This window comes from Mustelus asterias, chromosome 3, assembly GCF_964213995.1.
Source record: "Mustelus asterias chromosome 3, sMusAst1.hap1.1, whole genome shotgun sequence".
Lineage (NCBI taxonomy): Eukaryota > Metazoa > Chordata > Chondrichthyes > Carcharhiniformes > Triakidae > Mustelus > Mustelus asterias.
In genome coordinates, this window is record NC_135803.1 from 140835555 (window position 1) to 140858800 (window position 23246).

The 23246-nt window shown below is 41.4% G+C and overlaps 1 protein-coding gene across 1 annotated transcript in view; it reads right to left on the reverse strand.

The window, feature by feature from the left end:
* Positions 1–4260: 4260 nt before the first annotated feature.
* The window catches only part of LOC144491648 (5'-nucleotidase domain-containing protein 2-like), a 65351-nt gene continuing 46365 nt past the window's right edge, over positions 4261–23246 (reverse strand). Inside the window, exons 9-14 of the mRNA XM_078209779.1 lie at positions 22634–22735; positions 21822–21903; positions 11546–11632; positions 10090–10230; positions 9164–9228; positions 4261–5635 (exon numbers count right to left, since the gene is read on the reverse strand). Of these exons, the coding sequence (XP_078065905.1) occupies positions 5374–5635; positions 9164–9228; positions 10090–10230; positions 11546–11632; positions 21822–21903; positions 22634–22735 (739 nt within the window). The 3' untranslated portion in view covers positions 4261–5373. The remainder of the gene's footprint in view (positions 5636–9163; positions 9229–10089; positions 10231–11545; positions 11633–21821; positions 21904–22633; positions 22736–23246) is intronic.

Sequence of the window (23246 nt, forward strand, 5' to 3'; positions counted from 1 at the left end):
AAGTCACCATTCAACTCTCCAGCATCATTTACAAAGCACACTGAGAAATTTCACGCGAGTTGACCATCAGATAAATCATTGATGCATTTTATGTTCTCAAATATTACCTATGAAAGATTATTACACATTTCCCCAAAGCTGAATATTATCTGCAACAATCAAGTGCGGTGATATCACGGCACAATCTATATTATGGCAATGTGTGTTTCTATTAGAACAGTTTGTTTTTCCACTTTGTTCCATCAATAGCAAATGGTTGGACTGCATTATGCAATATCAAATTGTACCAATTAATAAACATATTAAATCCAGGGACAAAAGAGCCAAATCCTGATCACATTTACTGATTTTGAAATAAAGGGCACGCACAAATACTTAATTAGAAAAGGATAAATGTTTAAGTCATTTCAGCTAATACTGTACTGATCAGTCAGTTGTGTGTGTCTTTCGTGTACTAATTAAAACGGTGAAGAATGTTGGGCATATTCAGACGGTAAGATAAGGGTCACTAGAAACTGGAGGACTCAATGGCAGATAAAGAAGGCATCAGATGAATATGCATCAGAGACGTAAACAAGCCTCAAGCTGCAGTCGGTCAGATAATGTTTAGTGTCTTTAATACACATCCTGCTGTCTCGGGAAAGCAGCCAGGATAATGAAGGACCTCGGACATACTCTCTTCCACCTGCTTCCGTCAGCAAAAAGATGCAAGAGTCTGAGATCATGTACCAACCGAGTCAAGAACAGCATCTTCCCTGCTGCCATCAGACTTTTGAATGGACCCATCACACATTAAGCTGATTTTTCTCTTCACCCTATTGGTAGCTGCAACACTATATTCTGCATCCTCTCCTTTTCTTCTCCCCTATGTACTCTATGAACCGTATGTTTTATCTGTAACAGCTCACAAGAAACAATACTTTTCACTATATCCCAATACACATGACAATAATAAATCAATTCAATAGCACTAACAAAAATGTATTAAGAACATACAAAACACAGAACCAGCACTCCAGTTTGCGTCATTTATAACCTATGGGTTTTAACTACTGGTTTTGTAAACACCATCCACTGAATTTGAAGGGGAGGTGGATCTCTTCATATCTTATCTGGGAACACACTAAGGAATGGAAGTTATTTAGAATACTGGATGAATACAATCAAGTTTCAAAAGGATCAGTTTTTCATAATAATAAGACATTATCACAGTTTAACCTGTACCTAGTGCAAGATCCACTGATTGAAAATATTTTCAAGAATGTTGTTCCCACAGAACAACTACTTCTGATAGTTTGCGGCCAATTGAGGTTACAATATTGCCAGTTTGAATGGGAACTTTCCATCTATACGTCTTTTGTCTGGATGTGTCTGGGCGGCACGGTAGCACAGTGGTTAGCACTGCTGCTTCACAGCTCCAGGGACCTGGGTTCGATTCCCGGCTTTGGTCACTGTCTGTGTGGAGTTTGCACATTCTCCTCGTGTCTGCGTGGGTTTCCTCCGGGTGCTCCGGTTTCCTCCCACAGTCCAAAGATGTGCGGGTTAGGTTGATTGGCTATGCTAAAATTGCCCCTTAGTGTCTTGAGATGCATAGGTTAGAGGGATTAGCGGGTAAATATGTAGGGATATGGGGGTAGGGCCTGGGTGGGATTGTGGTCGGTGTAGACTCGATGGGCTGAATGGCCTCTTTCTACACTAGGGTTTCTATGATTCTATGATAATATTCTCCGTCAGTTTTCTGAAACAACATGTTCTGTGCAATTCATAAAATTCTGCCATAATTTCTTGAAGCCAATTTCTGAACTGTTAGGATACTCAATTTAGATAGTATTAAATATGTTGGTAAAAAATAATTTCTAAGCAATATTTGCTGCTTCTTAGAATTTCTTAGGTGAGTATATTCCTACCTCCTTATTGTTGAGTGAGCAAATACACTGTACAATACTGAGACCCACTTTCCATCACTAGCCATATTGGGAAAGCTCAGGGGCACTGAGAGGAGCTGCATTGGACTCTAATCTAATCTGACTCGGGAATAGAAAAGCATTTCAAAGATAGGCCAACCGACCCAAGAACAGCTTCTTCCCTGCCGCCATCAGATTTCTAAATGCACCTACTTTATATTAAGCTGATCTTTCTCTACCCCCTGGCTATGACTGTTACACTATATTCTGCACCCTCTCCTTTCCTTCTCGATGAACAGTATGCTTTGTCTGTATAGCACACAAGAGACAATACTTTTCACTGTATACTAATACATGTCACAATAATAAATCAATTCAATAACAATATCCAACAATCCTGTCACTGCATGCATAGGGGCCTGGGTAAGAATAGGGTGGGTCACTATGGCGTCTCCTAATTGTTGATCCTTACTATCCAGTTGTATTTGAAAGAATGCTTTCACGGATAAAGTAGGAAGATCACGATTGTGTCAATGTCCAGTTTCATTGACAAGTCATGACCTCCGGGAAAGCAGGGGTGTGGATAAACACTACAGAGAAAATCAAAGAAAATAAGTCTTCCCTGGTGGCAAAAGAAAATGCATTTATATAGCACCTTCACAAAATCTGGAGCATCCCAAGCAATGTACAGCCAATCAAGGGCTTCTGAAGTGCAGTCTCTTTTATAATGTAGGAAACAAGGCAGTCAATTTGTGCACAGCAAGCTCCCGCAGCATCAATGTAATAATGACCAAAGAACCTATTTCATTCATGTCAGTTGAAGGATAACTTCATTATTAATGAATCCATTATCCCCTGACCCAACTGCAAGAGAAAAGTTCCAGAAATTGAGATACAACTGACACCATACAGAAGGAAATAGGCTGGAAAAAAAAAAATCACTTAATTCTATGTATGAATGAAAGTAAAATATAACTTCAGCTGCCGTTAAATATGATTGAATGCAGAATGGAAACATTTAATTATTCATCCCATTTTGCAACAATCATAGAATCCCAACAGTGCAGAAGGAGGCCATTTGGCTCATCGAGCCTGCACTGATCACAATCCCAGCCAGGCCCTATCCCCGTAACTTCACATATTTACCCTGCTAATCCCACTGACACTAGGGTCAATTTAGCATGGCCAATCAACCTAACCTGCAGATCTTTAGATTGTGGGAGGAAACTGGAGCACCCGGAGGAAACCCGCGCAGACACGGGGAGAATGTGCAAACTCCACAAGGCCAGAATTGAACCCAGGCCCACCAGCTCAGAGACCTCTCTTGTCTACCTCCAGGAAGGCCTGACAAATTAAGTGCCAATCACTTAAGGCACTTAACTGGGCAGTGGCTCGCTCTGCCAGGATTAAAAACCCTGGGAGCAAAAGTCCCAGCCCCCTTGAGAGCTGCTGGCCAGAGACTGACACCTGTGCATTGCTTGGTAGCGCCACTGGGGAGGCAGTGACTGTTGCCGGTACTGCATCCACCCATGGCCCAGGATTGCCACGGGACACAGCCCACAGACGAGTGATGAGCAGAGAGGGATCATGAGGAGGAGGGTGTTTCGGCAGCAAGGGCCGGGGGAGGGTGGGGGAATCTCAGTGGCCCCTCCTCCCCCAATGGGGTCTCGCAGGCAGGCACTGAGTGACTTTGATCCATCTGGAAGGTTGTAAGTAAACTCAATGGGTGGGATGAGACCCTTAAGTGGGCATTTATTGCAGGGAGACAGGATGGAAGCCCACAAGCCTGCCCATCCTACCTAATTGGGGGAGAGACAGGAAGGAGGTAGGGTCCCCTCCTGGTCTGCTGCCACCCGATTCAATACCCCTCGCCACCAAACTCACCTCGGGGGAAGACATTAAATTCTGCCAATGAGTTTATTTTGTTCAAGGTTATGGTCTCTTTGTTGGCTGCAGAATGCTCAGTGACAACTTGTGGTTTTGAAAGAAGCTGAGTAAATGCAAAGTCTTTCTTTTCACCCACTGTACCCAGTGCAGTTTTCAGATATTTTCTGTTGTTGAATTTCATGGTGGCATTACTCTTACTGAAGTGATGCAAAAGCCTAATATTATGTCCATGATATTACAGCACATAAAATAGCCCAAATAATGACTAATTGAAACTCAGAGTCTGAAGACATCCATGAACCACTCAACATTTCTGATCAAGGCTAATGTTTGTAGTGTGCCTCAAATCTGCTCAACTGCTTTTCATCAATCTGCTAACTACATCAGTGTTAGACGAGGTATATACGTGTTGTCCACAGTCAGTTAAACCTGTTAGTGCACAAGTAATACAATTTTTGTATATAATTTTGACGCAGAGTGAAATTTATTTCAAACACCTCTGCATGAAAATTTCCTTAATGATAATTCCAATGTTATGCTGATACATCTATAGCTTAGTATGCTCCTCAGGACGTAATATTCCCATTACTTAAAATGCTAAAACACCTGGGTAAGTCTCATAGCGGGATTTTCTAGCCATACAGGCCACAAGTCAGGAAATTCCAGCACAAGGTCAACAGATTTTTAAATGGTCTGTCAAATTTTCTGTCACGCCTGCTATGATTCCCACAGCGGGCAGGACGGGAAAATTCTGCACTCACAATCCGTGGCAAGATCAGACCCGGATGTTAATGGTTACATGTGAGAGAATGTTGTTAATGGGAGAAAGGTTGTTTTTAAAAATTAAGCTTGAACTCGAGAAGAATCAACTTTGCTGCTCATTCAAAGAGATTCAATGACTGTTTCCTAGTGGGTATTAGAAACCACAGGTTGGTAATCTGGCCTAGATCACATGGTAGAAAACATCTTTTACCAGTATATTTTAAGCACATTAAAAAGCCAGTGCACGTAAACTGCTGCTGTTTGAAGTAAAAATCAGTCTTCCATGCATTTCCAAAATGATTTTAAGATGGCCATGCTTAAAACACCCTAGTATAGGATTTCATCTATAAATACAACTGAGCACAGGAATACGATTCCTCCCTTTAACAAGTCCAACATCAAGTGTATCAAAATGAATATTCACAATACAATACAATTCTACTTTTAAGTGCACTTTGTGCTTCTCATTTACAAGATGTAGGAACAATGGGCATAAATAATGCCCATCTCTCCAGACCTTGCGCTATTTTTAGTGACAGTATTACCCTTTGGAATCAATACAAGTAAACTCTAATTTTAAAAAGGTGAAAAACCACAGCAGGTATTGCCATCAACCAGAAAGCACTGTGGTGGAAAAGGGCCTAGTTTAGGAAGGGTTGGCAACGTAGTCACCACTATTTCACCGTTATAATTTTCCATTTAAATACTCAATTCACACTTTTTCAAATAAGAACAGACCACTTTGTTTACACATGTGGGATAACCTTTCTCTCATTATAGAAATGCAATGCACCGTTCTGCAGTTGAGACCTGATTGAGTTTATCGCATGTGCACCATTTCTTCTAGGAAAGGAGTCTTCATGCAGCCCGTGCAAAGCTGGTCCATCCAGAGTGGGGCTTCGTGTTGCAAAGGAGTCCGCCTGGGGTAGAAGGTGTAGGTCGTGTCATAGTTCAGCAGACAGCTGATGGACGACATGTAGATGTCAGAGAACCTGCACAGCCTTCGCGAAAAATAGGTCGGGTTGTGATAGGTCCTGAAGATGCTCCCAAACTGGGGGTTGAACAAGTTCTTTGTCAGAGACCTAAAATAAGGTTAAAAAAAAACAATTTGCAACAGCCTCTCAAATTATTAGATTCCTTTTGTTGCAGTCTCATTCCCAATCATCTTTCATCCCTCATTTAAAAAATAAGTCAGAACCCTTATTTGCTTAGGAAGGTGGCCTTTAGGCATCTGCCTCACGTCTGTCAATGATATCCATTCGGTAAAATACATGCTGGCATATATTGTGACTGTTGGATGAATCCCATTATCTTCACTCTCTACATACAGTGCCACAGGAGATCAAATAACTTGTTAGCAAGAACAAAACTGTGTCCTCTGAAAGTTCATTTTTGAACCACTTAAAGCATTATTGATACATTTTACATGTTGGCACAAATGCAGAAATGTAGGAACAGGACATTCAATCAAGATTGTTCCACTATTCAATGACGGCAGCATGGTAGTACGTGGCACAGTAGCTAGTACTGCTGCCTCACAGCCAGGGACAAAGGTTCAATTCCGGCCTCAGGTGACTGTGTGGCGTTTGCACATTCTCCCCGTCTGCATGGGTTTCCTCTTGGTGCTCTGGTTTCCTCCCACGCTCCAAAGATGTGCAGGTTAGGTTGATTGGCCATACTAAATTCCCCATTAGTATCAGGGGGATTAACAGGGTAAATATGTTGGGCTATGGGGACAGGGCCTGGGTGGAATTGTTGTCAAAGAATCGGTGCAGGCTCGATGGACAAAATGGCCTCCTTCTGCACTGTAGAGACTCTATGATTTTATGAAATCATGGCTGCAATCTAATTCTATCCTTAACACTCTTAAATACAAAGAGAAAATGCTGGAAGCACTTCACAGTTAGACGGTATCTGTAGAGAGAGAAACCAAGTTAATGTTTCCGACCAATGAATTTTTGTCAGTACTGGAAAAATTTGGAGATGTTAACAGGTTTCAAGCAAGCACAAGGGAGGGAACAAAGAGGCATCAACAAACAAATGGAAGGGTCTGTAACGTGATATAAATCAGAAGAGATTTGCTGGTGTAAGGAAATGACAATTGGACAGGAAAAGAAACACAAATTCTGCCATAACCTGCTGAGTATTTCCAGCATTTTGCTTTTTATTTCAGATTTCCAGCATCTGCAGCATTTTGCTTTTTGATTAGGATGGGTCCAAAAGAGCATTGACGTGGTAACAAAATCATTGCCAACAGCTAGCATTGGAAATGAAAGGGATAATGATCTGAAATTGAACATTTTCAGCATCTCAGCATTTTGCATTTGTATTACTCTTTATCAATCTCAGATGTAGCAACAATACATATCTTTTGAACCCCTCATACCATCATATTATGCTGCCAATGTTATCCTCTGATATTTTATCTTGTAACAGCTGGGGGAGCAGAATGTGCCAGAATGGACTGAGGGATCTTAGAAGAATCAAAAACAGAAAATGCTGGAAGATCACAACATCAAACGTTTCAAACATTGGTGCTATTCTCTCTCCACAGACGCTGTCAGACTCGCTGAGATTTTCCAGCATTTTCTGTTTTTGTTTCAGATTCCAGCATCCGCAGTAATTTCTTTGATCTTAGAAGAATATTTTTCAGGTCTCTTAGTGTCATAGAGGTTTGCAGCACGGAAACAGACCCTTCAGCCCAACTTGTCCATGCCGCCCAGTTTTTACCATTAAACTAGTCCCAAATCCCTCTATATCAATCTTACCCATGTAACTGTCGAAATGCTTTTTAAAAGACAAAATTGTACCCGCCTCTACTACTACCTCTGGCAGCTTATTCCAGACACTCACCACCCTCTGTGAAAAAATTGCCCCTCTGGACCCTTTTGTATCTTTCCCCTCTCACCTTAAACCTATGCCCTCTAGTTTTAGACTCCCCTACCTTTAAGAAAATATGTTGACTATCTACCTTATCTATGCCCCTCATTATTTTATAGACCTCTATAAAATCACCTCTAAGCCTCCTACGCACCAGGGAAAAAGGTCCCAGTCTACCCAGCCTCTCCTTAAAACTCAAGCAATCAAGTCCAGGTAGCATCCTAGTAAATCTTTTCTGCACTCTTTCTAGTTTAATAATACTCTTTCTGTAATGGGGTAACTAGAACGGTACACAGTATTCCAAGTGTGGCCTTACCAATGTCTTGTACAACTTCAACTCCTGTATTCAATGTTCTGACCAATGAAACCAAGCATGCCGAATGCCTTCTTCACCATCCTGTCCACCTGTAACTCCACTTTCAAGGAGCTATATACATGTACCCCTAGATCTCTTTGTTCTATAACTCTCCTCAACGCCCTATCATTAACTGAGTAAGTCCTGCCCTGGTTCAATCAACCAACATGCATCACCTCGCATTTATCTAAATTAAACTCCATCTGCCATTCATCGGCCCACTGGCCCAATTGATCAAGATCCTGGTGCAAGCTTAGATAACCTTCTTCACTGTCCACTATGCCACCAATCTTGGTGTCATCTGCAAACTTACTAACTATGCCTCCTAAATTCTCATCCAAATCATTAATATAAATGACAAATAACAGTGAACCCAGCCACCGATCCCTGAGGCACACCGCTGGTCACAGGCCTCCAGTTTGAAAAACAACCCTCTACAACCACCCTCTTCTTTTGTCACCAAGCCAATTTTGTATCCATTTTGTTACCTCACCCTGGATCCTGTGAGATTTAACCTCATACAACAACCTATGCGGTAGCCTGTCAAAGGCCTTGCTAAAGTCCATGTAGATAACGTCAACTGCACTGCCCTTATCTACCTTCTTGGTTACCCCTTCAAAAAACTCAATCATATTTGTGATTTTCCACTGACAATGCCTCTCCAAGTGCCTGTAGATCCTGTTTCTGAGAATACCTTCTCACAACTTACCTATAGTCTTAAAATGATTATTTTCAGATTACTTTTAAACAATGGTGATTTTTCAAAACAGCATATTGCGCAGGGCATTGATCTGCAACATTAAAGGAGTGAGATAACTAAATTCACTGCACCTTGGAGCCAATACAAAAAGGAACATAATTTGAAAAGGAGAAAAGAATGTCCCTCACTCCCATCCCTGCCAGATAGACATCATTCTTATATGAAATAGTCAGATGATTCTAATTTGCTGTTACAATGTAACCAACAACTACCCCTCCCCACCCATCCACTCCGACTCCCACCCCACCAACCCCACATCCTCCCCATCCCAATCAAATGGGGAACTTGTAGTATATAACTGGGCTCACTACATTGTCTATATACCAACAGCAGCCACATACAATGACTATTTTGTTCTGTTGTACTGACTTATTCTTGTTCCAAACCTTTGATTCCTCTCATCTAGAGCTTCATTAGCACTTCACTGATGAAGCTTCACCCCTTAGCATGTCCTCTATCAGTTGACACCACACAATTACAGGGTAGTTCAGTTTCTGGAGCTCATAACAGTTGCCTCAGTATCATTTAATGCACTATTTATAATTGTAGAGTTCAACATGATTTTTTTTGCCTTGTGCAAAACATTCATTATAGCAAAAGAAAGATATACTTTACATTAATTCTTGTCTCTCCTTTATCCATTCATTGAGCACTTGCTTGGACTCAGCATCCTGGTATGTCTGTGGATACAATATATTGCCATGTGGTTCAGCAATATAACAAACCATTTTACGGTATCAGTTTCAGACTTTCAAATTTACTGTTCAGTAAGCATTTCAGTCCTTGTTCTGATTAAATATCAATATTCCATTACCACGGCAACATTGCTCAAAACAGTGCAGACATATCGGACATCAGATGGGTGCGGGTTGGATTGGGTCGGGGGTCCAGCTGGTTCAGGCCACGTCAGGATGGGTGGAGGGTGAGTTGACAGGGGGGGGTTCAGGTCAGAGGAGGTGGCGGAATCCTGTGCAGGTGTGGGGTCAGGGGTGGAGAATGCAGTGTTGGGGTGGAAGGGGTGGAAGCCCTCCTGTGAGGTCGACAGAGAGGGTGTTTAAAATAGTTATGTTGAAATTAGAAGTGCTTTTACTTCTGCAAGCTTTTTCAGAGTAACCATTAGCATAACACCGGCAGAACCATTTAAGGTTAGTCATTTAAATTGCTGTGTCGAATGATTCCCTGCTCAGAGCATTTGTCCACGGGAAGTTAGCCCTTCTGGATAATTGCTCAGTAAACTCTCACCTGGGAACTTCTGAGAGGGATTCCCCAAGTCTGACCTTTGGGAGCCAGGAAGTTAGGAGTTAATTGAAATTGGTACTGCTTTCCTATGTTAATAAGGTTTTCCATTGAAACAGATAGAGTGAGAAGAATGGTTGTCATTCAAGCCATCATTAAGAATAATGGGAATAATAGGAATTTCATAATTAAAGGTTGGTGCAAAACTTGAAACCTCTGCTAAGTTACTTCTCAGACGTAGTAAGCTTGCAGTCCAGCAAAACTTGCTTGAACCAGGATGCATAAGGTATTAGTAGTGACATTACCTGCAGTCTCTCCAGAAGTCCTGTTAGGACCTGAAGCCAGGTCAGTCCATGTGTAAACTGCTCAGTGTTAATGATGCTGATTTCTGTATCCAATTCTGGTACAATTGCTCCTGTCCTCCAGCCATGTCGAAGCATTAGATCCTATTGATCACAAAACATAAAAGCTGTATAAACCTCTGCAATTGGGTAATGGGTGAAAATGTTAGCATGTCATCTCCAATTACGTCCTTTGAAAAGGATTGGTTTACATTCCTCAATACTCCACACTCGTACAACCTTGACTGATGTGAAATCTTGCACTTTATAACAATGATAATAAGCCATTTGGTTTCCTGATATAGTTTACCTTTCAATGGAAAATGGATTACAAATTGGACTATTTTAAAATCAAGGATAAATACTAAAACCTCAGGCCTACATGCAGAATTTTCTGTTGAAATACAGCATTGATCCTGTGAATACAAGTGAAAAAGCTAACTGCCACTGGCAATAGAAGCAGCGAGATTACAACACAACAGCATCATTTCACTAACTCCAGACTACTGACAATAAATTGCAGCAGTTTAGCTGTCACCATTAGATTTTCCAGTCATTAATATCACTGAAGGGTCACTGCCACAAACTCTTAAACAAGATTTAATCCAATGGAGATTTTGTAAAATTCATTTTTCATTCAGGTTATGGTTCTTCTTCATCCAGTTATCTTTTGGATTTTTCCCCCACCCCCCCCAACAAGGTTCAATTCTTCTATCGTTGCAGCTTCATTTTATTTAGATCCTGTGTGGGATCAGCAACCAATAGAACTAAGGTCACCTTCTCTGTCATGACTGACAATGGAAGATTGCCAGCTCAGTAAATTTAAACATTCATCAACCCATAATGCCCTGTGTTACTCTTCTCAAAGTCAACCATGGTTCAATTCCACTTGTGCTGAAGTTGTTGGGCAAATCATTTCAGTTTCCCACAAGCAGATTGTGGATCTAACAACACTGAGGGCTCGCCACCATGTCATTGCATAAAAAACAACAACTTTCAAGGTATAATACAGCAGCTCTGTATCTAAATCAAAACTTCTACATGAAGAAAGAGTGCAAGCTGTTTCTAACAAATCATCCATTCTGTCCTTAGTATATGTCAGACATCATTAAACAAAGTCAATCTTTCTCCCTTAAATAAATACATTAAGGAAGAATCCCAGCCAAATCAATAAATCAGGTAAGCGGTATATTGGCAATTGTAAGTAGAAAACTAGTTCAGGATATCCAAATAGAAACACTTCTAAATGTTTGACTGAGTATCATCAGTTATGGATCAAAGCATAACCCCGCAGCTTTCTCCTCACTCACAATGCACTTATTTTGTGAGCTGATCCATAAAGCTGCCATTAATTTATACATCGCTGTATGATTTCTATTCAGACATCAGCTCAAAGTTGCAATGAAAAAACTGTACTTACTGCTAGGTCGCTGTACAGATGGTCACCAAAATAAAGCACCTTGGATCCACCCCAGCCTGTCAGCCGTAGGAAATCAAATAGGTTTCCCTGCAGATTGAGAGGAAAAAGATGAAGAAGGCTTGAAATTTCAGGAAATGTTTAGTGGGATCGATGCGGGTTTGATCTTCAACAGCTGTGGAGAGGTTCTCAAGCAATGCTTCAAACAGATTCTTGGAAACCTCAAGGCTGAAAGAACAATTGATCGGTGTATGTCACGGTGTGGCAGTTATGAAATGCTGAAAAATACAACCCAGAACACCTGGTAAGATATATGTTGGATCCTGGGTTCAAACAGACAGTGGGGTGGAATGGCACTTGTCAAGTACAAACGGCGATGGCATCTATCGAAAAATAAACTGACCTGCGAGATCTGGATCAGTTTGGATTGAGAGGCCACTTCTGAGCTTACTCCAAGCATATTTTTGCTCATTTTCTTTCAGTGAAAAAAAAAATACACAAGAGTTTTGCACACAATTGCTGATGCATATAAAAAGGGTTGTCTTAATGAATCTGGAAAATCAACTGTCAGCTTGACTCAGTAGTTGTCACTAGTTTTGAAGGGCATGAGTTCAAAGCCCACCTCGGGGCTTTAGCAGTTAAATCTAGGCTGACATTTCAGTCTAGGGCTGAGGGAGCTTGTAATGCTAGAAGTGTCACCATTTCAATGATACAGTAGTAAAGCAAGGCCACATCTCCCCGCTCGCTTAGATGGATGATAAAGTCCCTATGTCCCTATTTGAAAAGAAGCAGGCAGTTGTTTACACCAACATTTATCACTCAATCGACATCAATGAAACACAGGTTCTGGTCATTAATCTAATTGTCTGTTGCAGGACCTTGAAATGCACAAAATGACCTATCCATGTTTGCCCACATAATTGTGATTACTTCAAAAAGGTACTTCATTGGCTATAAAGCACTTTGGAATGGTTCAAGGGCAGGAAAAGCATAACATAAATAAATGTTACTTGATTTAAAGGAGTAATATATTGCAGTAATTCATTCATTTCCCTGATGTCATGATTGAAGAAACAATTAACTTGTCAATTAAGGAACAAATATGAATGGCACAATGGTTAGCACTGCTTTCTCACAGCACCAGGGACCCAGGTTCGATTCCAGCCTTGGGTCACTGTCTGTGTGGAGTTTGCAGGTTCGCCCCGTGTCTGCGAAGGTTTCCTCCAGGTACTCCAGTTTCCTCCCACAGTCCAAAGATGTGCAGATTAGGTGGGCTGGCCATGCTAAATTGCCCCTTAGTGTCCCAAGATGTGTCGGTTAGGCGGATTAATGGGCTAAATGCATGGGGCTATAGGGAGTGTGGGCAGTGGGCCTGAGAAAAATGCTCTGTCAAAGATGCAGACTCTGGGCCAAATAGCCTCCTGCTGCATTGTAGGGATTCTATGATTCCTTTAGGAAAAATAAGGGACTTCTTTCTAAACTATGCATTAATAAAATGTTAGTGCTAACACATAACCATTCTGGATACAATCACCCAAAATGTTCTTTTGCTTAAATGTGTATTGAGAATTGTCAAAAATGTCTAATGTTAAAAGTTGCAGGAAGCATGGACAAATACAGGCACAATCCAAAAACATTGGTGTAGCAGCTTACAAAATATATACAGCAACCATATATGTGTTCAATAAATATGCAGACTAAACAAATATTTTGTGAACCAACCACCTCTTAATAAACCTTCCTATGATTAGTTAAGTAAATAACTGATCTGATCACTGCTATTGTTTGAAGCACTTTTCCTGCTGATCATTGATTATTTTAAATCAGCCGAGCAGAAAGAACTTGTGTAATGCGCACAACAACCAGAAGCTATCTCCAAGTAAAATAACTGAGTTTCACTGCCAACAGATTAACTACGAAGTAATTATCAAAACACAAGACTGTACAAAATTCTTCAAAGTTTCACAAAATAGGACACCAAGGTTAGTCGATAGCTGCTCTAGTTTAGCAAAGCCACGGAAGAACTCTCTGTTCTTTCACATTTTGGCGTTAATGTATATCATATGTCTGGCTCCAAGGCCAGACGAGACGTGTGTTTGTTAAACAGATTTAATTATAGATCAATTTGTGATGGCCAGCATCTTTTCTCTCATCGTTTAAAATCTTATCAGTGACATGGGCCTTATCCATGGCATTTAATAAAATCTGCCAACTTTTAACTTTTTATACAAAGCAGCTATCAGTTGTATTGTAGAAACTGAAGAGACCTGGTTAAAGTCAAAGTCGTTTCTTTCTTTACTATGCCATGCCTTTCTTCAACATGCCATTTGCTTTTGTGTTGACTTTGTTTTATGTCCTGGTCTTAAAAGCAGTCTCATTTACTTAAGGTCTTAAGTACATACTTCCCACCCCTGTAAGTGGCCAGTGGAGCTGGGTGTGCATTAGTAACATGGCTTGACTGTTCCTTCAGCCTTAATTTGTTACTCGCAAGAAATTCGCTGGTCTTTGGGAACTTGTGCTGAGGGGACTCTCCAGTCTGACTGCTCAGCAGTGCAGCCTGTGGTTGAACAAGGAACCCAGTGTGCTTTCAGGCTGCTTACAGCATCCCTCTGTCCGTTGAGCAGACAAATGTCTGGGACAAGGTTAAATCAGTTCACCAGCTAATGTCAGGCAGCAGAAATTCCAACCATTTGTACTCAATCAGCTGCACACAATTGTAGACATTTATGGCAATGTTCCCATGGCAACAACTGTTTTATATGAACAGCACCACAGCCCAATTTTAAATGTTAAGAATAATAATACCCTACTCTAAGCACACTAAAAATTCCTGCTTTGTCAGTGAGGCTAAATCCATATCTCACGGACAAATACTGCAGGGAGCAATACTGCTTTCAATTCGGTAAAACTGCGCGAGTCTGTGGTTCAAGCTCATTTACTGTATTAAAATACAGCCCACACTGTGTATTCATATAACTTCATATATTAAGATTCCTGAGCTTTAAGTACATTGTTGTGGATTTTATTTTCAACATACCTTTTGACTTAAAGTATTTTCATCTTTTGTTCTAAATTGACGGCAACCTCATTTGTAGAAATGGAAGTTTGAATTTTTGATACTTTCAGTCACCCAAAAGTTAAAATTAACACTAATATCTAACCAAGCACCAAAGAGGCTCTCGCCATTTTGGGGTCCCAGTTATTCACATTTGGCAATCAAGAGAGGTTAAAACAGGCAGCCTAATATAGCTCATCAATAGAAATGAAAAAACTCTAGATGGTTTGACAAGGTAGATGCAGAGAGACAATCCTGGCTATTAGCCAAGGGCAGTTTCCAAAGAGGGAACCCCCTTCCTTTCTGCCCTTTAATCATGTGAGATTAAAAATTGGGCTTTCTGCATCCACCATGTTGTACACATCAAACGTATTTGACGTGGACAGCATATTATTGAGGTCAATAGGCTTAATAAAAAGTCTAAATGACCTTTAATTGATCATTTTAATATGGTGGGCGGATAATTACAGCATCTGCCCGTCTCCCCCATCATGGGGGTAAGCGGGTAGGTAGGGGGATGAATACCCACCCCATTTTACTGCCCTCAGCCCCTGCCAGCCCATAGGAAAAATACCCCCCAGGCGCATGTACAAAAAGCTTTAAAAGCTTTGATGCTTTCATGAATGGGATAGAGGGTCTAAAATCTTCGGAAGCAACTGGGACCAAGTTGCAGAGGATGGAGGCAGGCCTTCTAAATAGCCCATGTCAATATTCGCCATCTCTCCCATCACCCATACCCTCCCAGCATCCTCTTCCAGGGTCAGTGGGTCCAACTTCACCCACTGCCCACCCACCCCCCTACAACAAGAGCACTGCTGCCTCACAGCGCCAGGAACCCAGGTTCAATTCAGGCCTCGGGTGACCGTCTGTGTGGAGTTTGCAAATGCTCCCTGTGTCTGTGTGGGTTTCCTCTGGGCGCTCCAATTTCCTCCCACAGTCGAGATGGATTGGCCATGCTAAATTGCCCCTTAGTGTCCCAACATGTGTAGGTTAGATGGATTAACCATGGTAAATGTGTGGGGTTACAGAGATAGGGCAGGTGAGAAGTCCTGAGTAAGATACTCTGTCAGAGAGTCGGTGCAGACTCGATGGGCTGAATAGCCTCTTTTGCACTGTAGGGATTCTATGAAAAGAGCAAATATCTTGTGATTTGGGATACCTTTTGCTGAAGTGGAGTCAGCTATTTGGGAAGTTTCCTGACTCGGACTATCTGACTTGGTAACCAATGATGGCCAAACTCCAGTCCCAGCGATCAACGTCTCAGCATCAGAAGTTGATCATTTAGAAGCGGGATGGAGAGAAATTTCTTCCATCGCTCCGAGGGTTGTGAATCATGGCAGTCCTCTACTCGAGAGAGTTGTGGATGCACCAGGGATTTTTTTCGGAAACTAGTGTACAGAGGAACTCCACTCCCCGAGACAGCTGTAACCAGATAAAGTATTGCCAATTTCCTTCCGCCAACACAGAGAAGCAGACGTCAATTCCAAAATGCTGACTGCCCAAAGTGCAAATAGTTGACATGCCTGAAATTGACCGCAAGGTTATTTACATTTCACACTCATAGCAGTTAGAATCCTCTTCTGCCGTTATAGTACAGACTCACTGCTCCGCTTGGGGCAGAGACAGAGTTGGGAGGTTTGAGGAAACTGCACTTTGCATTTGGCTGGTGCTTTATTGGACAATACAAGGCAAAGAATAGGCAGGTATTCTCTTCCTAAACATTCACGCTGAAAAGCACAAACCTAGTTGTCATTAAATTTCAATGTAGTGCGAACTGAAAGTGAGAGGCTTTTGATGGAAAGCAGGTCTACAGTTCTCTTGAGTCCCAATTAAAATAGACATAGCACCTCGGAATATTACTGGCAGAGCCAGAATGCAACTCCCTCGCTGCTGATATTTTCAAAGCGTATGCACACGCACAAATACAAATGATGGCAAGTTCTTTTCGAGTCTGTACTTACAGAACTTGCATAAAGTGAGGTTGACAAACTATTATTATTGTTCTAATTTACACATTGAAAAGATGACAGAGCCAAATCGATAGCTAAATACTGGGAGCAATTTTGAGCCCCGCTCTCTGTCTGCGGGAATGGCGTCACGCACTCAAAATCCAGAAGGCACGATTCGTGCTGGCGCGTTTCAAAATTCTGATCTTCCCGACCCCTTGCTGGTGGAGTGGCGTGATACACACCGCAGGACTGTGGAAAGCTAATTTTAATAATTAGCATGCCATTAGCAAGCACTCACTCCAGGCCTCTCCCCTCACCGGATCGTCAGCAGGAACGGCGTGACATCATGCTGGCGCCATTTACAACAGCTCCACATATGTGTCAACCTGACACTTCACCTCTAAGGGGGGAGTTCAGAGGTTTGCACTCAGGCAGCCAGATCCCTCCAGGATGTTCATTGCTCAGGGGGCACTGGGGACACAGATAAGTGCGACTCAGGGCTGAGTTTGTCCAGCAAAAACACAGATTGGGAGAGTGTAGACATTTACGATGGTGATGAGGTGTGGCAGGTGTGGGGCTTGGGTGGGAGCTGGAGTGTGAAGAACATAACAGCTACTGGGGGGAACATGGTACCTGGTGTTGGCAAAGGCCAAGCTGGCTGAGTGAGAGAAAGAGTTGGGCGTGTGAGGGGGTCCAGTGGGAGACTGGGGGTGGTTTTACTTACCCTGGCTGAGTGCAGAAGAGAATTCATTTTCTTCTGACACTCCTGCCCCGTCCTCTTCTGGAGTGTGCTTGCACTGGCCAGGCAAAGGTGGGGACCCTGCCATAAGGCCGTCTGCTGGAGCGGGGTAAAGGTGCCCCACCTCCGCTCCACTCCACCCAGCATCCTGGTGAGGGCCACGTCTTAAGTGTGGTGTTGCCTTCTTGGCTACCATTTCCTGCAGTTGTTGTGGAACAAGTGCTGTGGAGCCGTTTATATGAAGCTCCCTGGTGCTTGCAGCAGTTAAGTTGTTGCGTGGTGGGTGAATCAAATGGAAGATGCCACAGGAGCAGCATGATACTCATGGGCATAAAAATTATTACTAATGAGACATATGATTCAGTCTGAAAACATGCCAATGCCATCAGCGGGAAACACGCCATTTTTCACACAGGAACCAACACTCTGCCATTTTTTGGTAAGGTTTTGCCCATTATATCAGGCAAGATTTTAAAAATTAGTCTACAATTATTCTCCAGACAATGTGGTGTTCTCACTTGATCACTTCTGATGGTCATTAGCAGTCCCACCAAGTACCCAGTTTTTGTAGTTGTGCTTGTCTTGGCATAGGTCCTAATACCTTCATTCAATGCAAAGTCAGTTAGTATACACGACATAAAATACAAAGACTTTCAAAGGGACTTTAAGGCTGCAATTCAATCCCAATTAAGAACCTTCTTTTGTTGTATTCTCACAGTCTATGCCAACCATTAGAGCTGTCATATGAATCACAAACTTCCTTATTACCTCCATATATGTATTTTCCCCATATAGTCTGCTGTTTTATTTCAAATTTCTCAGTTGCTGTTTTACTTCATTTCTATGTTCAAAGAATGATGAGGCAAGATTCAAATTTAAAGTCAGAAACCAGTGTTCAAGCTGTAGAAATATTTTGTACCTCTCCATTTTCCAAGTGCCTCGCTTTCATTGAAAACATTCACAATTGCACAGAAGTGATTTATGTATCAATTGATTTGATTTATTATTGTCACATGTATTAGTACACAGTGAAAAGTATTGTTTCTTGCCTGCCAAACAGACAAAGCATACCATACATAGAGACGGAAAGGAGAGGGTGCAGAATGAACTGTTACGGTCATAGCTAGGATGTAGGGAAAGATCAACTTAATGTGAGGTAGACTCGTTCAGAAGTCTAATGGCAGCAGGGAAGAAGCTGTTCTTCAGTTGGTTGGTATACGTCCTCAGACTTTTTCCCGACGGAAGAAGGTGAAAGAGAGTATATCCGGGCTGCGTTGGGGCCTTAATTATGCTGGCTGCTTTCCCGAGGCAGTGGGAAGTGTAGACAGAGTCAATGGGTGGGAGGCGGGTTTGAGTGATGGATTGTGAGCAGTGCTTACATAAAGCAGCAAAAATAAAAGAGCCTCAATTAGCTAAATGTCTCCCTTGTGAGAGTTTCTACAGTATGTTCCCAAAACACAATTTATGACAATTTTGATGGTTTTGTTTCTGGTTGTAAAGAAATTATTGATCATTAACAAGTGTTGAAAACTGCTGCGAATATTTTCCTTTCTTCAACTTTATTCCCTACCCTCCTTGCTGGAATATAACTAACTCCACAGTTGTCACAATTTCTGACATCTCAATTCATTAGCCATTATTCAGATGTGAACTTGGGCAGTGTCTGCTATTCAAACACAGGGGCATCACAGCAACATTCCTGAAAAGAAACATGGCAAATTAAACTCTTTGCCTCCTGTTGACTACTGTCTATCCATGAAGATATTTTTATTCATGAAAAGACTCGAATGAGGAATACAAGATTTCAAAATGCCTGGGCCCAAATTGTCATTTATTAATTTACCAATACTAGGATAAGGAAAGGCTTGCATTTCTGGAGTGCCTTTCATGACCTGAAATTCTGGCAAAGGGCTTTACAACCAGTGAGGTACTTTTGAAGTGTAGCTTTAATGTGGGCGGTTATTAATTTGCACACAGCAAGGTCCAACAAATACCAATGAGATAATGACCAAATAATCAGTTTTTTTTAAAGAGTGGTTGAGAGATAAATATGATCAGGTGAGAGCTTTAACCTCCACCTGAGGGGGGGAACAGCTGATACTGAAGGAATTAATATCCTTAAAAGCAAGTATCATCCAATTTCCTGAAACTCTTTTTCCATCTTGCCCATAAGTTCATATCTTCTTTTCAAGGAACATTATAAAACAAAATATACACTGAGCTAGGTAAGGAGATATTAAGGTAGATGACCAGAAACTTGGACAAAGGAGAAGGAGGGGGAGGGGGGGGGCGTTAATAAATGTCTGGGGAGGTGGAAAACCAGAAAGATTTAGGGAGGGAATTGCAGAGCTTTGGGCTTAGGCTGTGAAGGCTTGGTCACCAATTATGGCATTATTAAAATTAGGGGTATGCCACAGGTAAAACTTGGAGGAATGCAGATATTTTGGAAGGTTGAAGGCCTAGAGGAGATTAGAGACAAGGAAGAGCCAGACAAGATGGAATTGAAAATTAAAGCATTGGCTCCCAATTAAGCAATGTAGAACAGCAAGCACAAAGCAGATGGGTAAACATAATTTTGTGCAAGTCATGGATGTTGTCAAAACGGAGTCTACATATGGAAGCTGGCCAAGAATGCTTTAGAATAGTCAAATCTAAAAGGTACCAAAGGAATTAATTAGATTTTCAGCGGCATAAGAGTTGAGGCAGGAATGGAGTTATAGAGATGGAAACAGGCGAATTTAGTGACAGAGGAGGTATGTTGAAAAGCTCTTCTTTGGGTCAAATATGACACTGAGATTGTAAAGTGTCTGGTTCAGCCTCAGACAGTTGACAGGGAGAGGGTTGAGATTGGTGGCTAAGAAGCAGAATTTTAATTGGAGGCAATTTCTGCTTGTTCAGTATTAGACATCAGACAAGTATTCAGTTCCTCATTAAAAAAAAGGGAAAGATGGATATGGGGAACAGAGGGGGAGATGGATTTGAGACCAGGGAGAGATTGGCCATGATCTGATTGAATGGCAGAGCAGGCTCGAAGGGCTGAATTTGCCTACTTCTGCTCCTAATTCCTATGTTCCTATAATTTAGAGACAGTGGAGGAGGGTAGAGAGGTAGCAAGACATAAAGTTGGGCATTGTCAGTGTACATGCAGATACCAATGTGTTTTTGAATGATGTTGTCAAGTGACAGCACGTAGATGAGAAATAGGACAAAGCTACGGATAGGTGCTAGACAGAACATCAGAGGTAATGGTGCAGGGGTTATTCAAAAGTTCTCTTCAGATGGAAACACTCTGGAGCGGAAAAATGATAACTCCTCTAAGGATTGATTTCCCTTTTACAACACTTTGCAAGCTCCCCACACTCTGCAGGGTAGGTAGTTGGTGAACTGATATTGCCCAGAGTGCAAGTCAATTTGAAAATGCTTTAGATTAAAACACCCTCTCAGAATTCCACTGCTGTACATCAGGTATTGAATCAATACACTTTGAAACTGGACAAGTGTTACTTCTGCTGTGCTACTAGGCTTCCAAGTTATTCTTTATTAGGATCAATAAAGTTCAGCAATTAATCTCCAGTTTTCTATCACTGCTTTGGAAATGCCAACTGGAGATTCAGTAATGTTGTGAGTAGGGGGAGAAAAATCAAACAGAACTGCTTTACACGCTAACCAAACTGTCCTTATACTGTGAATTTTCAGAATAAAAGAATTAGGACCAACCAGAGGCCTGACAGCCCCTGCAGCCCACTGCACCATTCAATAAGAACTTGATTGATCTTCTCCCTTAACTTGCTGCACCGCCTTCTTCTACACAAACCACAGTAATCCATAGAACCCTTACAGTGCAGAAAGAGGCTGTTCAGCCCATCGAGTCTGCACCAACTCTCCAAAGGAGAGTTCCTGTCCACTCTCTCTCCCTGTGAATTTACCATGGCCAATCCACCTAACCTGCACATCTTTGGAGTGTGGGAGGAAACCAGGGCACTCAGAGGAAACCCACACAGACACGGGGAGAACATGCAAACTCCACACAGTCATCCAAGGCTGGAATCAAATCAGGGTCCCTAATGCTGTGAGGCAGTAGTGCTAACCACTGTGTCACTGTAAACTATCTTCAAAAGTAAATTATTTTCCAAAACAGTTTCCTGCCATGTTTTTGCTGAACATTTTCCTTTTTCTCCATGCATTCGCATCCTAAAAAATTCGAATGTTATCCAGAAAGTTTGATTTCTTTAAAGGTGTTCCAGTCCCGCATTCTTGGTCTGTGTCATATCAAAACATATCAATGACCAGGTCGTAAAATATAATCCAAGAGACACATCTTTCTCCAGCTTTAGCTTACGTTTCAATTTCGAAGAAAAAGTAATTTCACTAAAATGAGTCGACCTATATTTATTTCTCTCCCTTTTCAAAGGCTACTGGAAAAAGTCAGCTCAAGGAAAAGGCTGATTTTCCACTTTATACTGTGCAACATCAGAAAATATGATCCCAGCAGTACCCAATATTGTGTAGCACTGAACACAGACCAATTGTTCTGACCTGTTTATACATCTTTCCCTTCTCCAAGCTGTTGATTTTGTCCCACTGCAGCACCCCCATGTCGTCCAGTCTTCTGAAAGGCCTGAAAAAATAAAAAAACCATTACCCAGAGGATGAAACCCCAGGCAGACTCAATGTCTGTTATTAGATTCCAAATAGCCAGATATAGTTACGTAAAAAACACAGAAAACGCATATTTACTTGATGTGGTTAATTTGGGGAATGTATATTTTTTCTTTCTGATCAGCTTTGCAAAGAAGGTTTTCTTGACTTTTTAGATTTGCTTTAATATACACCAAAAACCCACGTGAAGGATAGAACTGGAGCCCATCTTTACAAACTTGAACATATATTTATAGAGATAAATGAATAGGAAGGGAATAGAGGGATATGGCCGAGTAAGGGCAGAAGGGTTTTTTTTAGTTTAGTTAGGGCATCATGATTGGCATGGGCTTGGAAGGCGAAGGGCCTGTTCCTATGCTGTACTTTCCTTTGTTCTTTGTAGATACACATTACAAAAATGCACCTACTATTCCGTCCATTACAGTTTTAATCAATCCATATTTATAGGCGTATTAAATGATTTCCCAGTTAATGTACATTGTCCAAATACAATTATTATACAATGAACATTCCTCTCAAGACACATGGTTAGTTTCATAAAAATATTTTAAAATATGCTTGTAATTTTGCCGTATTATCAGAAAAGTTACAGTTTACAGCTATTTAAAATGTTATATTCATTTGTTGCATTTTCTATCAGAATAGTTAAGACCATCTTTCTTTCCCTTTTCCCCATTGACAACACTTACTTGCGTTTATCCGTAAAAAAGCCTGGCTTGTCAGCTTGGACAATTACCAAGTCGAAAAGTTCTCGCCAGTCCTTTCCCACCATATGTTTCATTCCTTTATCACTGTACAAAAAAGAGGTGTGTGAGAAATATTTTAAATTACATTAATCATATTACTACACCTCTTTTTGATTTATTGCAAAGCACATCCAATCTTTCTGGATAGACTGCGGGCTTTTGGGAACAAGCAATAAATAGTCAAGCAACAAAAGCTTGTCAATGTTCAAACTCTTTTTGCAGCTGTATGACCATCAAATTTAGATTCATAGTTTGTATTAAGGGGCATGTCATACCCAGCGGTGAAACATTTTCACAAGTCAGGCTGACCTGACATCGCTACGCATAAATCACAAGTTCATCCCTTCAAGTCCTGACAGATTGAGTTTGCATCATTCTAAAATTGATTCATGTGACATCGATGGTGCAGAGATACACAGAAACCTTCAAAGTTAATTGGTCATACATATCTCGCTCCCATCCCCCACTGGCAAAAATTGGATCTGGTGGAAATGGGGGTGGGCCATCCACATGGAGCTTCTATCCGCTATGGAAATGCAGCCCAAAATAGCATGGA